General features: G+C 37.3%; 1 protein-coding gene across 1 annotated transcript; it reads right to left on the bottom strand.

The window, feature by feature from the left end:
* Positions 1–2,012: 2,012 nt before the first annotated feature.
* LOC107820727 (putative RING-type E3 ubiquitin transferase C3H69) lies at positions 2,013–14,485 on the bottom strand. Its single transcript, XM_016647062.2, has 7 exons — positions 14,327–14,485; positions 12,923–13,010; positions 12,067–12,833; positions 8,874–8,943; positions 4,039–4,127; positions 3,860–3,919; positions 2,013–2,536 (listed from the first exon to the last, which is right to left on the bottom strand). The coding sequence occupies exons 1-6, from the start codon at positions 14,335–14,337 to the stop codon at positions 3,883–3,885; spliced, it is 1,062 nt and encodes a 353-aa protein (XP_016502548.1). The 5' UTR covers positions 14,338–14,485; the 3' UTR covers positions 2,013–2,536; positions 3,860–3,882.
* Positions 14,486–15,765: the final 1,280 nt, after the last annotated feature.

Raw genomic sequence — 15,765 nt, 5'->3', positions numbered from 1 at the left:
GTACGTTCCTTAATAATTAAAAAGATTCAAATATGTCCCTCGTACTAACGGTGAAAGTCATGTTGGAGTATATTTGAACCTTTTTAATTGTTTAGGGTTATATTTGGACACTTTCAATTGATTGGGGCATACTTCATAGGGGGTGTATGTGTGTGTAGAGCTTAGATCTCTCTTTTCACAAGAAAACAAAGCTAATAAAACACATACTAATTTCAGATTGAAGAAAATAAACTGATGATTCACTCAATGAGTCGGGGCCGGCTCTAGTATAAAGCAGCTAAAGCAAAGGTCTTAGGCCCCATATTATGAAGGCCCCATTTTTAACTAGTTACTAAGTGTGAATTAATTATTCTTTAAAAATTTGAGTACTTTAAATGAAATAGTACAATACAGTATTTTGATAAAAAGGGAAAATAAATTTAATTTTAATGATTATTCCAACTTGAGAATTATTTTAGGGAATAGGAATAGACTTTTGGTACAAGAAAATACTTGTTGGAGATCTTGCCATATGAAAGTGATTTTCTTTTTCTACTATTTGGCAAGTAACTCACATTTTCACTTCTTTTTGGCTTTCTCGTCATACTAAAATGGCGTATTAAAATTTTTTGCTCCTTCCCTGCCAAAAGCAAGAAGAGACGAGTCACTTAAACTTTTAACTCCATGTGTCCAAAACAAGGATGAAGAACCGATCAAGAACAAAGTAAATTGCAATTCTTTTTTGTTTCTCTTCGGATTTTCAAGTATCAATTAGAAAAAGAATTATTAGAAAAAATCAGTTATAGTTTTGCATCTACAAAATCTAGGAAAATCGACTTAAGAAAATAAGTGTATATATATTTTTAAAAAAATTAAGGTCTCTCGTTAAAGTTTAGCTTTAGGCCATAAATATCGTTGAGCCGCCCCTGCAACGAGTAAGTAAATGACTAGTACTAGGAATACTCATTCGAGTGAGATAAAGTTTCCCCAATAAACAAGAGAAAGCGATAAATTTTATTAGAGGCAACAAAACTTACGAAACATGCTGATAACTTGAATCGTGATTAGCTCTTTTCCCTAAACTAATTTTCCCAATTATAGTGTTCATATTTGTTGATATCTTCATTAATTTAGTCCTCAGTAGCTTCTATTTGTCAGGCTTAAATCAAATTAATTAACGTATATGCACACAATGATGACAACAGTTATGCTTAATTAAACCCTTTAGTCATGTAACCAAAAAAGAGGATCAATATCTCCTAATTTATCAATCATTTAAGTGTTTTCTTACATGAAGCGAGGAAGAAATTGATCAATAATAAAATAAGCAATACAAATACAATTTATAAATTTATGATCCTTGTCTTATCCTATAGAAATCTCTTTTTTCACAAGCAAAATAGACTTCACCAAGCGTAATATGAACTAATTTTTTTCGTTAGTGCGAGTATGAACCAATTTTTATAGACAGATAAAAGCATTCTTTTATTATGAACAAATATATTACCTTCCAAGTTACACCATTTATAGCTTTTGCATTCCAAGTCAAAAAATAACAAAAATGAGGTGGGGGTGGGGGAAGCAAGTACTGAAGGCATTTCCATAAATTAATATTTTACACCATCAAATTATCATAAGGATATCTACACATAGCTATCCGAAAACGTGAGATTTGTAATCTTGAAAATAAGACAGTTTAACTGCTACAATAGATAAATATGATGTGATGGTCAGAAATTGTTTACGCTGACAGCGTATATTACTTAAACTCCATTCTCTATTCCATCAACACATCCTTACACTTTATTTATCACTTAACCATAGAAGTTGAGTTGATAGCTCATTACAAATAGTAAAGTTTTCCATGATGTCTGAGCAATTCTCTGCCTCATCTTACAAAGAAATCCATTAAACATAGATAAGAGAAAGGATGAGAATATTACAAACTGGTAATAGATCAAGGCGACAGGGAGATATCAAATTGTGGTCAAACTATAGATCCCCGAAAAGGAGTGCCGGCAGGTGACAAGAGCTTAAAGAAGTAAAACTGATGAATTTCAAACTATTAATTCTGAAACTGTAATTCAGAAACTGTTCTCAAATATACATGTTTCCAATCCCCATTTCTTGAGGACATATAATCGTCTCCAATTGGTTTCACATTTTTGGTGCTAGCTGAGGCTTCCTGTCATATCGGAATATATTACTGTTGCATTTCTTTTGCTTCCTGTCACTGCCTTTTCTAATGTCTTGTTCAAATGAAATAATGCAAGTTCTCCAGTAATAATTAACATGGCAGACAGGAGAAAAATAACAAATTACTACTGAAACTCCTGCTTTTTCCTCCTCAATGACCTTCAAACCACTTCATTGGCATTTCAGCTTCTCCGGCAGTCTGACTCAGGTACAATGCCAAGAACAATAGGAAGCAAAGAGTGGCGGAAATTGCCGGGTTCAGCCATCATGGCACGAGCAAAGAAAGAGGCGCCTCAGATGATGGGCCGCATGGACTACACTGGCACGCTTACAGAGCATAGTATTTCGTAAATGCTACAATCTGCAGCATCGTCAAGAATCAGTGTCACTCGACAAAGAGAGATTTCACAATAAGACTTCACAGTTAATATACATAAATATTCAGGTCATTCCAAATCAGATTAAAACTCGAGAAATATTGAAAGGAAAGTAAAAGGCACAAATTGAACTTCATAAAGCAGAAACTTTGAAGGCACTCAAGTTTTCTTCTTTTCCTTCTAGCCATGGGGGTGCAGAAGAACCCATCTCTTTGTTTGAAACATATTATATTTATATTATTATTACTAGCTAGACATATTATTACTGAGTCTAGGGGTTCCTTGCTAAAAGTTATAATCAAGACAGAAGAATCCTGCCGTGAAATATTTCCAACAAAATTATAATGATTGATAAAAAAAATTGGAAAAAATCATGTCAAGAGTATAAAATGCCTTCAGGTGAGACTAGCCTTCTAGAGAAGCTATTGAGTTTTCAACCAAGCATCAAGAAAATAAACAGATAGTTATCTCATTATTCATCACCTACGATTCTGATAAATCTACACGGAGACTTGATAGGGAAGACAACAGACTGGAGTTAATTCTAATTACTAACGATCATTTCATATCACTTTTCTTTTAGATGCATAAAGCAAGAAGTGAAAGCAGCATAAGATGGAATATGGAATTCTACATCTACTTATACAAAATGATGACGGGGCCCAAGGATCCAGCTCTTCCGAGTCAACATCAGCTAATTGTTCTAAGTCAGATTCGGGTTCCAGATGGAGAGCTCTTCAGGAAAAGAATCCCACAAAATCATACATATGGTTTAAAGAATCTACGATGTGTTAAAACCATTATGTTGCACTCAACTCAACCCTACAAGTAGTCAGTTAATAAGGCACTCAACCATGAAATCATAGCTCGGCTACAAAGTGTAATAAAGCGCTCATGCTTTTCAAACAGTATTAATTATTACTGACCATCATGTAGGCAGCAGATAAACAATAGAAACAAGTATTGCCTCAGAGTGAATTGAATGCTTTCGTCTCTTCAAATGTTCATATAGATCTTAACCAACTCTATATCAATTTAAAGGTTGGCCATCGAACAACATTAGCTTAGATCATAAACAAATATGAGAAAAATTTTAGATGGTGGGTCGTGGGTGAAATTACACATAAAAGCATACTCCCCAAAAACCATTTAACGACACTCTCGCTTTTCCATTTCAAAGGAGCTCTATAGTCTTTCTTTAAAAGCCAAAAAGAAACATTACACGAATCAACAACAAAGAAATCCTTCGCAGGCAAAAGTGCCCACAATATAATAGAGAAAAAGCAAAAAGGGTGATTCGAGCATACCTTGAAATTACAAAAAGAGTTGTTCATCTGATTTCCAAGTTGCTAAGGAAATCCGAGAGCCTGTGGAAACCAGTAATATGGAAGAGCAAAACAAATGGTGGTCATAAACCAATGCAAAGAACAACAAAATGTAAAAATGTCACCAAACATGACGAACTAAAGGTTCAAGGATATATGACCTGATATCTTTAGCAATTACTGTGTTTCCATCTTCAGAACCAAGATGGCGCAGTACCACTTCCTCCAAACGACCATCACGGTATTGATGCTGCAATGGAAGACCATAATGTCCATAAATTGCATCTTAAAACAAAAATATCAAAAGATGAACAAAGGATACAAAAGATGAGAAATGCAGAGAGAACATCAACCCTTGTTTGGATGGTTGTTACCTATCGTTTTATAATGTATTGTATTGTACAGTATGGATATAACGTTTGGATAGATTATATCATTTATTGTGGCTTAATAACATTTTTAGTGTTTGATTTGACTGTAGGGTATTGCAAAATTGATAAGTTTACTAAAATGCACTTAACTGTAGTATTAGATTAATCAACAATTATTCACAAGAATAATTTAAGACAACTTCTTTTTTCCTAATTTATCACCAATTATGCCTTGTAAATATATTAAACAATTAAATTCATGCAACTCCTAGTGAAATATATATTCCCTCAGAAAAAAATAATTTTTCCCACAAAAGAAGCAACAGATAAATAAAAAGGACCAGACCTTACTTTGTAAGAGTTGATTTCCTTTGTCTTAAGTAAATTAAATGAATTTGTTTTTAGTAAAATACAGTTATTTTGCTTGTGAGGGCAATAAATTAATCATAAAAATATAGTTGTACTCATGATGGACTTATGATTCAGAGGACAGAGAAATAGATGCCTGACCATGACTCATGTCAAACAGCCATATACTTGCCGCCTGACTAATATTTATAATGGACACTAGCAAAGACAAACAAAAATCATGACAAGTATTGATTGCATAAAGTTTTAAAAAAAAAAATCATGACCAAGTAAATGGTGATTGCGTAAGAAGGAAAGGAAGTACCTATAGTTTCTATATGAGTTTGAGGCGTGTAACTATAGTTACAGTTAACCGACTCAATCGAGGTGGGATCAGAGAGGGAAGTGACATCCAACATGGAGGGAGGGAAGTGACATCCAACATGGGAAGCTCGGTAAAACAAGAGGAGTGGCCAAAGAACGAGACCCTCAAATAGATGGATCTCGGAATGATTGTGGAACCGAGCATAGAGAACGAGAGGTGTTTCTACACGGAGTAGTGGCTCTGGAGTATGTTCTTCGACTTGATCAATGCATGTTCTACTTAATTCCTTCTAGAAGTGAAGGTTGGCAAGGAAGACCCGTCATGTTCTATTCTATGCCATGCCAAAAATTCAGTATAGTGATACAAACCTATTGACTTGTTGTGGATGAAGTCAATGAGCATAAAAGTGCTTAAGTTCCATTATGTAATGAAAAGATTGCACAACTTAAGTAGAAGAAGATGAGAGAGAGCTCCTCCTTCTCTTTAGGAAGGTCTAACCTCCTCCTCTCATCCAATCATTCTTACTTCTTTTAGATCAAGCTATCTTTGGATCATTCACCTAGTGAGCTATTAAAAACTAGTTTCCTTCTTTATGGATGGAGAGGAAAATTCTTTTTTCCGTTGCCAAAGCCTTCTGAGATAAAAGAAAAAGCTGCTGAGCATGAAGATTGATATGAATCGATTGAGAGAAAGCCACAATGTGTTAGCAGAGTTTATTGTTCTAAGCTTGTCATATTATTGATTTGCCAGATTATGGCCTTGGCTTCTGAGAGACACGGTGAAATCTATAGCAGGTGGGTTAGAAAGGAGAAGTCGCAGCAATTCATGCTGTTTTAGAACTACAACAAGTTTGGCAGGTATCTGAGAATGGTAAACAATGCAAAGACAGGAAAAAGTTTATCATCCATCCGGAGTTCTCTTTAAATGCGGGCTGATCTGATGTTGCAGATAAGGTCTGGAGGTTTGTCGAAGAAGGTGCCACCACAATTTCACGCCTAATACCCCCTCAACAACCTACTATAAGTTATGCCAATGCAGCCGAAGGTCTCGGTTGCCGAGAAGAGAACATGCAACGCAGATTGAATTTGCCTGGAGTCAACAAACTTGTGATAAATACTGATTCCACGAAATCCAGAGTTGAGACTCTAAAAAGGTGCTTGGTGGGTCAGAGTGGGTTTTATAGTTTCAGCAGAGCTGCAAAAGTGTACCTCAACACATGAGGTCTTTCCATACGCATGCCGAAATTTGAAGACAGACAGGCTAATGTTCGAACCCCCCCCCCCCCCAGAGGAAGCGAATAGAGTTTTCATAGGCAGATGGTATTAGAAAGGAAAAATCTTTCCACTAAACTGGTGGACCCCTGATAGAGGATGCAATGCAACAAGGAGCCCAACACCACTGGTTGACTTTACGTCCTACTATAGTTATGATCATCAAACATATTCTAGTGGGTCAGCCACATGTTTGGAGGACTAGTGGAGATTGACTCTATAACACGCAGGAGAGGCAAAATCTATGTTGGGTTAAAGTACGAATAAAGGTTGAGGCTCAAAGAATTCCAAAGGAGATGGATCTTGAAATTGAAACACAAATGTAGGGTCTCGTTTTGGCTGAAAAACACCTCTTCCCATAGAACGAAATATCTCGCTAATTAGAGACAAACTTATGGTTATCTAAAGGCCGTCCTTTGTTCGGTCCTTTGCTTGGACCATGTAAAGACAAACCCAAAAGCTGTTTCTAAGGGGAAGGACCCACGTGGAGTTGTCACATCCGGTCAAAGTCTCACCATCTCTTCAAATTCAAATATTTATTGCTATGAACGGCCGATATCAGCACATTCCCCACCTTTTGGCCAAGCGCAATCTCAACTGATTCTTCCCTCCCACAACAGAACAAAACCCTCACAAATATACAAGCCCAATCTAAAATACCCAAGCCCACTCCCTGATACCAAATCTAATACAGAACACACCCTAATCATTTACCCAAACCACAATCTACCCAAAACCACCCATCAGAAACATTTTCGATCACCGTACTCACACGACTTTTCTCCCAAACTCCGCAAACCAGCGAGCACACCTCTCTTAGAGCCCAATCCCCACATACACAATCCTTTATCTAAACCTGCGACCGGCCTTCCTCAATCCAACAACCCAAGCTTTTCCCCACCCAAATAAAACACCAATACCGGTACCCAGACTAAAAGAGCACTAACGGAAGCCTTAATGCACTGATTTGATGCAGCTGGTAGAGAATGATACTGAGCCTATTGCAGTTAACTCTAACTAAGACATCCATCTTCTCCCTTGGTACTCAAATGAGGATTATCCCAGTTTGCATGCATCTACCACAGCCGCGGCTAAAACTGAATATTCACTGTGGACCTGAGGGAACGCAGCTAAGGTGGGTGAACTTCTGGAGTGAGTATGGAAGGGATAGAAGATCTGATCATTGGGTTCTTATTGAATGTCAAAGGATGCTGAAAATCACAAATAAGCCAGTCAATGATGACAGTAACACCCAATTCTCGGGAAAAGGTCAAAAAGGGTTCTGCAGGTCAAAAGTCTTCTTGGGCTTCATATCAATTATGAGGCTGGTACAAGTAAAGGTAAAGGAAGGAAAGTCTCATCTCTGATGTAGCAATGAAATTGAAAATTATGTCTTGGAATGTCAGAGGCATCAACGATCCAGAAAGGAGTATACGGAAGCTATTGTTCAAAAAATGCAAGGTTGATTTCATATGTTTACAAGAAACTAAATTGGAACATTTTCAAGTTTAGTTTGCTAGCACACTTGGGCCCAGTAGAAGGGCTGGCTTTGCGGCATTGGAAGCTGAAGGCACCAAGGGAGGAATTGTGATTATCTGGGATAGAGAATCTTGGGAAGGAACTGAAGTTCTTAGAGGTCACATTCTATCTCACTGCGCTTCAGAAATTTCTTCACTGGTTTTGAGTGGGTGCTTTGAGGGATTTATGGCCCCACAAACAGAACTGAAGGTCTACAAGTTTGCTCAAGTTATCTGCAGTCAAGGGCCTCATCGCCGAGCCATGGGTAATCTGGGTGACTTTAATGTCACTGGGATTTTGGGAGAAAGAAGACACAGCAGCAGAGCCACCGGAGAAATGGAGGAATTATCTGATTTTGTTGGCGAGCTCAGAATTGTTGACCCCCCACTCACTGGTGGTCAATTCACTTGGTCAAGAGGTCCCTCTAGCTCAAGAATAGACAAGTTTCCATTTTCAACAGAATGGGACAATAATTTCAGTAATATCAAGCAGTCTTTGATGCAAACAGCTGCCTCAGATCATTTTCCTCTCATGTTTGCAATGCAGACAGTGGTCAAGCAAATTCCTACTACTCCAAATTAGAAAAATGTGGCTGGGGCGTGAGGGTTTTGAGAAATTGGTGACAAAATGGTGGAATTCATTTCACATTTATGGCAGCCCGGACATCATTTTGCGGAAAAATTACAGCAACTAAGAAGCAAAGCTGAAGGAGTGGAATCAGCACATTTTTGGAAGATTGGAACATAGGAAATCTGAATTTTTGAGAAAAGTGCAGTGGTTTGACAAGGAAGCAGAAGCCAGGAACTCACTGAAGATGAAAAGCTCCTCAAAGCTGAATCGTCCATAGAATTGGAAAAATTGCAAGATTAGAGGAAGTATCATGGAGACAAAAAACGAGGTCCTTATGGCTAGAAAAGGGGACAAAAGCACCAAGGTTTTTCACAAGATGACAATGCTCATAGGAGATACAATCATATTGATGCCCATTGGAGACCTTCATGGGTAGAATGGTTTAGGCTGTCAACATATAGAAGTATTTGTGTTGCTTTACATACAGTGATGTAATTTATGTAAAAAAGATCCATTCCAATGCAATAAACCACTGTGCACTAATTATAAAAAATAAAATTGTAAAGATATTCAGGCATCATAACATTTCTTACCTTGTAAAAACAACTAGTCCCAAATGGGCAAGTCCCACTCCCAAAGTCAAAGTGCTTGCAGTCGATAGATCTGAAAACAGGAAATAAGAAGAATTACTTCAAAAGAAAAGGCACATCAGCAACAAAAAAAGAATTGTTTTAGAGAAGCTGGGGTATGGTAGCATACTAACTAAAAACTTTATGAAGCATAAAAATACTTCCTCAATCAATCAAAACTTAGCCTCATCACAGCAATGTGATAAATAACTATTAAAAAGCTAAATCCTTTCTAGATTTTTAAGTTTACCCTTTAAATGTTCATGTAGATCATTATGAAAGCTTGAACATAAAAGTAGCTGAAATATTTCATGATAATGAAAGCTCAGGATCATACTAATTACTTTGAACGCATGGCAGAACGTAATCAAGAAAAACGTTACTGTAAAAGAGGTGTGCCTCTGGAGAGAGTTCAATAATCCAGTCATAAGAATTCACCAGTTCTGGTAGATTGGTAATGCACAAGGTCCAAACAATTCTTTAACAGTACAAGTCTGGGTAATCAAATTAAGCTTCCAACACAATTCACATAAGCTACATCCTTGTTCCATTCAACTTTTTCCTTGATGATGCGGATTTCTGGTAATCCACGACTTTCTCCCCGAGAGCAAAACCCCTGGTGTGTTAGAACAAAAATATACAGCATCCATTTCATTTAAAATCAGAGTCCACTATGTCCAAAAAATTCAAGAAAATGACCATGAAACTTCAACATAAAGATGAACATCTCGAATAGGATGAGAAATGTCTCTCCCAAAGAAGCCTGTTCCACGCAGCAATCTTCCGATATTCTTATCTATTCTCTATCCAAGAATCATTTCTTGTTTTCCCATCCACCACTTTCAATTTCACCAAATATATGAGTTCAACCCAAATCTTCCTGACGCATATCAGTATAGCCACCCCATGAGATGTTGTAAAAGGACATGTACACCATTCCTTTCGATACAATATCGAGCCCTGATTAATTTCTTCCATGAGCTTTCCCATCTGAGGATGTTTCTATCAATGTTAATTCTGCCAACAAAATATCGTCTTCTCTCTAATAGCTCATATAAGACTGATAATCTTCCTCCAACTTCCCAAGTTCAAATGATTTTCTCAAGAAAATTTTCCTTCCAAGGCAATAGTTAGTTTATATGATTTAATTTCTCCTTGTCATATATTAGGCTTGAAGTTACTCTAAACCTAATCCCTAACTTTACCAGAAGAGTAATCAGTGAAAATGACATTTGCCGCAAAGACGCCGTTGACTAAATATCTCAATAATAAGACCTAAACTACAGCACCCACAAGCTTATCTAAGCTTCACCACCTTCAGAACTACGTACTTGTTTCTTAGCATATGTGTGGAACTTGAAACCATTTGCGCTGTTCTGGAATATATTCACCTAAATATATCTTATAGATAGATAGCACATCACACCCCTTGGGGTGCGGCCATTCCCCGGACCCTGCAGGAATGCGGAATGCTTTGTGCACCGGGCTGCCCTTTTATATAGATATAGCATTAGCATGCTCATAAACACTGACAAACAAAAACAAAATAAACATCCACTTTAAACAAGACAAGATATGGCACAAAATCTATGAACCAGTTTCAAATTTGACTACATCAAAAGATGCAATTGTTATCCAAGCTACAACGGGCACTCTTAGAGATCATCATATTCAACAGGACACTCACCAAAACTTGTCTGAAAAGTATAATCAATAATAAGGTGAGCAATGGGGATGGATAAGTTGGTGTTGTATCCAAATTCCCACATAACATGAAAATCCTTGTTTTGGACAGGTCATGTGAAGTGTTGCCAAGGGCTCACCTAATGCGCCCTTAAGCCCTGAAACTAGGTGCAAAATAGGTTGTGCCCTTCACCTTATTTAGGTGACGCTTCAACGCTAGCACCAATGGACTAAGTTGTACGCCTCATCCCCATGGGCTCGATCTTGAAGAGCATATCATTAAACAATAAATATTTCTTCTACCTGTAATATTTTCAAACTTTTATCTACATAATTATTGTTTGGATTTATACGTATTATTCTTGAACTACATATATAATTTTTTTAATCTTTTTCTTCATTTGTGCCTTTCTTTACTAAAGGACGCGCTTTAATTGCGCTTTACGCACAAACTTCAGCTTATTTTAGATCTTTGTCTTTGATAACACTAGCCATGTGCATGTTTAGCTCTTAATGCTATTTGTCAAAATAAGCCTTGAGCCTAACTCACACCCCAAAAGCTAGCGCAAGGCTTATTTTGACATGGTATCAGAACAGGCAGAGGTCCTGAGTTCGAGTCTTACCACCACCCAATATTAAAAAGAATTTCCACGTGTTGGCTCATCAAAAAGAATCAAGCCCGCACGTGAGGGGGTGTATTGAAGACATAATTAAGTAAATAAAAGTGAGTTCTATCTAACAGCTTAAACTTTTAGATGAGATGGTCACGCACTTCAACACTATTTAAAAAAAAAAGGAAAAACATATAACAAACACATTTCTCAATTTCCAAGATAGCAGTACAGCTACATGAATTCCCACTGTCCATTTTGCCATTTGAAACAGTTTCATTGTGATATTCAATAATTCAAGTTCTTTGACACGAGTAGTTCTTAATATGTTCTACTAATATGCAAATTTCCAACGGGATTAAAAAACTCTTAACAAAAATTAGATCTAATGTAAACTTTATTCCAACTAGTTGGTACTGCATAGACTGATCTTTTCCCTCCAACATCTTCTTCAATACTTCACTAAATCTGCATGGATTCCAAGAGATTGTACGTCTTTCAAGACTTCCTTTCGTGTAATTTTAACTCTATCTTATCCCCTTTTAAAGGCATCATGGGTTCAGACATGCTAGTTCATGCATTCGGAGGTCTACTTAGAACAAGAATAAATCATCTGATGCGACATTCTCTCATTTTATCCCATATATGTGCTATTTGTATCTTCTACCAAATGTGTCATTTTTAATCTTGTTTTTTTACATGACTACACATCCATCTTAACATTCACATTTCTGCCACACTCATCTTGTGAATATGTTGGACCACAAGAGGCTCCACATTCGCTCCGATAATACATAGCTAGTCTTACAACCGTTCAATAGAATGCAAAATACGTACGGAAAAAGAAAGAGAGAGTGATAAACCTGAGTTTTGTTTTGTAGTTGTCAACTATTTTTTCCTTCTCTTCTTTTGTGAAGTACCAAATAACACTTGGAATGATAAAATATGAAAGCTTCCGGCATATGGGACAAGCCCTCAGTGCAGAATTCACATCCATCCCAGAGGAAGAACTGCCACGCCAATTCCTGATACACGATATACAAAATGGATGATCACACTCGGAAAGGATCCCAAACTTCCTCTCAGCTGCTGTTGACTTGGAAAGAACACATTCAAGGCATACACTGCATTCTATTTCTTGACTACGCTTCAATAAATCAATGTGCTTTTGCCTGTTCTCACACGTTTTTACATGCTCCTCTCTTTCCTGAGGCCTGGATGGATGCAAACAATGCTTCCCACAGGTTGGACACAAATCGCCATGAATATGCGGACACTTTTCTCCACGATGACAATTACCAGCAGCAGCAAAAGCACAGATCGACCTATCAGCTGGATTAACACTCCTCAACTCAATCATGTCATCATCATCCAATGTATCGTGGAGCTCTGAGTTTTGGTTCCACGCCGGTTTGCTTGAAGCTGAATACTCAGCATAAATACCAGGCACAAGACCCACATTTTGTGCCCTCGTTCCAGGAGGTACATTGGTAGAAACAGAACTTGAAAGCAGATATTGTTGAGGCTGTGCTGAAGATTGAGCTGAAGGCTGTGATCGAGACAGCTTAACGTGCTCATATCTACACCTGCTTCCATAAGCACAAGCTCCTTTTTGGTAGTAGGTGCATACCTGAAACAATAATCCAAGAGAAAACAATTAGATGGTGAACAATCAATTAAGGCTTGATCATCAAACTAAAAAAATGTCAAGAACGTTACATTATTAGGACTAGTTTTCCAATCATGTGAAAACTCACAATGCTCCCCCTTCAGACATGCCCCATGAGCAAAGAACTTGCAAAGAACCCTGGACAAAGATTAGAAGCATGTGCGTAATTATATAATATGGCCATCTACTTGACGAAATAAAGATCGGGTAATATCAGAGTCAAATATTAACTTTTATAGCACTTGTCAGAAAAAATAATGCTAACTTTTAGAACATGCAATTTTTTTAAAGATAATATGGATGCACATCATAAACAAACAATGAATAGTTTAAACAACCACTTAAATTTAACAACTCAGATAGTACTGAAAGAACCATTAGTTTCCTCGAAATTGCTCATACCAACTCATATTGAAGACCATTAGACTAGAGAAACCTCTTTAATGGAATATATTCAGAGTTTCTTGCAGTCTATTTAAAGCAAATATCATAAGCACCACAAACACATAAGCAATGCAAATCTATATCCACCAATTTACTAAATTCGCAACCAAAGGATTGAAAACTATGTAAACATGTTAAGAATGTAACGCACCCAAGGGTGTGACCTAGTAGTCAATGACGTGGGAGTAAAATCATGAGGTCTCAGATTCAAATTCCAAAAGAGGCAAAAATCATTAGGTGATTTCTTCCCATCTACCTAAACTTTGGCGAGCAGAGTTGCCCGATACCTATGCTAGTGGGAAGTAGCAAGTATCTGGTAGAATAGTCGAGCTGCTCGTAAGTTATACCACCTATATGGGAAGCCTCAACAATTGTCTGATACCTGTGCTAGTGGGAAGTAGCAAGTATCTGGTGGAATAATCGAGTTGTTCGTAAGCTATACCACCTATATAGGAAGCCTCAACAATTGCCTATGGACCTTATAAAAAGTAATCCCTCCGTCTCAAATTTATTTAGCAGTTTAAGAAAGAAAGGAACACTTTAGAGACTGGTGGTGCAAAATAAGTCATAGATATTTGGGTGTCTATAAATTGGTAAAGCATGAAGTTTTAATGTTAAATTATTTCTAAATAAGTATGACATTCTTTTTGTACAAACTAATAAGAAAAGTATGACATATAAATTGGAACGGACGAGTACCATTATAAAGACATTTTCACGCATAAAACTTGAGAACCTCTCTAGAACCAAGGAAAAGTACAAATAAAGTCATTAAAATTCAGCTCATAAAGCCTAAATGCGAACATAAACTTTTTACCTCGGATAAATTTAGGAACCACTATTAAAAAAAAATACCCATTAAAAGTTTCAATTCGCTCTAAACGAAGTTGTCAGTGAAAAAAAAGTGATCATCTCAGTTCAATTTCGGAAACAAATTCAGATAAGGTTCTGATAAATCACCATGTTACAACTTAGAATCAATCAAAAAGGAAAATCTGAAGAAAATGCACCTTTGCGACATGGCTTCGACCTTTGGGTCGGCTGGCAGTCAGAAATCTTAATTAGGTGGCGTTTTGGGATTTTAGTTTTAGGTCTATTTTGAAATACTATTTATTTAGGTGTAAAAGAGCTTTTTTGGAAAATAATTGTACTCTGATTTTTTTGAACCCACTGTTTTTTTCTTTTTAAACCTTAGATTTAAAGATAAAACAGTTTTCTATTAATTTTTAGAAATTTGTCCAAAACTTTCTCAAATGTAAACAGGAACACTGTTCTGCTGATGGATTCTAGCCGGGTTGACTATGGCCTATGCATTATGTATACTAGTAAAATCCGGGACAATGCATACCCAGATTTTCCGGTGAAGAACACGAAGAAGAGTAAGGACGCACGAGGATGAAATCGAGGTTGGGAGCCCTTCGTATCGAGATCCATCAAAGGTGAATAATACGTTCACCATTGGGCGTGAAAAAGCAACGCTCCCCGGACCCAAAACGATCTCTAAGACCTCGGGAAATATGGCAAATGGTTACGCACGACGGATAGAGGGCCGTGATATATGTACATAACCGGATATCACGGCACAGATCTTGCTCGATGTCGGTTACGGATCAGTAATTAACGAAAAGGGAAGATCTTTACCTGTTTTAGACTTGTACTATGGATGAAACTTCCCTGTATATAAAGGAAAAGTTTTTCTTTTTGTAACACACATCGTAACACGCAAATCAAGGCAATACAAATCCATTTTCTGCTTTCTAGCTGATGCAAAAGCTCTTACTTAGCTGTTTGTTCTTCATTCGTAATTGGGTTCGAACCAAGGGTCCGACTGAGGGTTAAACCATTATTCAACCTAGGTTCAAGGTAGGCTGTAACATTACGACTGGTTTGATCATTCATTTTGTCTTTAATTCGTTTATCTAGAATTCTTGATTATTTGTGTTGAATCAATCCACATATCTTAAAATTGCGTACAAATTTAATTGTTATCCGATTTAAGGGTAAACAGTTTGGCACCCACCGTGGGGCAAAGAATAATAGTGGTGATTTGATACAAATCTACATAACACACTTTATTTTACGCTTGTTATTTAAAGTCTTAATTTCAGGCGCGCCAGCTTAAAAATGTCAAATTCTCAAACTGCCCACTTAAACGTTGACGCTGAGTCTGGCCATCATGGAGAAAATAATAATTTGGTACCTAGCAATGAGGTACCTCCTGTTGGTCCCAACGGAGCCCCAATTGCCGATCTGGTCGATGCTAACTCACAGGTGGCCATCGACGTCAATCTGCCAACTTATCCCGAAAACAACATTTGTGTGGGACTTCGATCAATAACTCGGGAAGTGCCTGAAGGCGAAGGTGATGGGGTAAGCCTGCGGCTAATCTTCAAAATGTTGCAGGCTCAACAAGCGGCGACAGCGCAGCTACAGAATCAAGGCCACGCCC

The sequence above is a fragment of the Nicotiana tabacum genome, chromosome 23, assembly GCF_000715075.1.
Source record: "Nicotiana tabacum cultivar K326 chromosome 23, ASM71507v2, whole genome shotgun sequence".
NCBI lineage: Eukaryota > Viridiplantae > Streptophyta > Magnoliopsida > Solanales > Solanaceae > Nicotiana > Nicotiana tabacum.
This window is presented reverse-complemented; position numbering and strand designations above follow the sequence as displayed.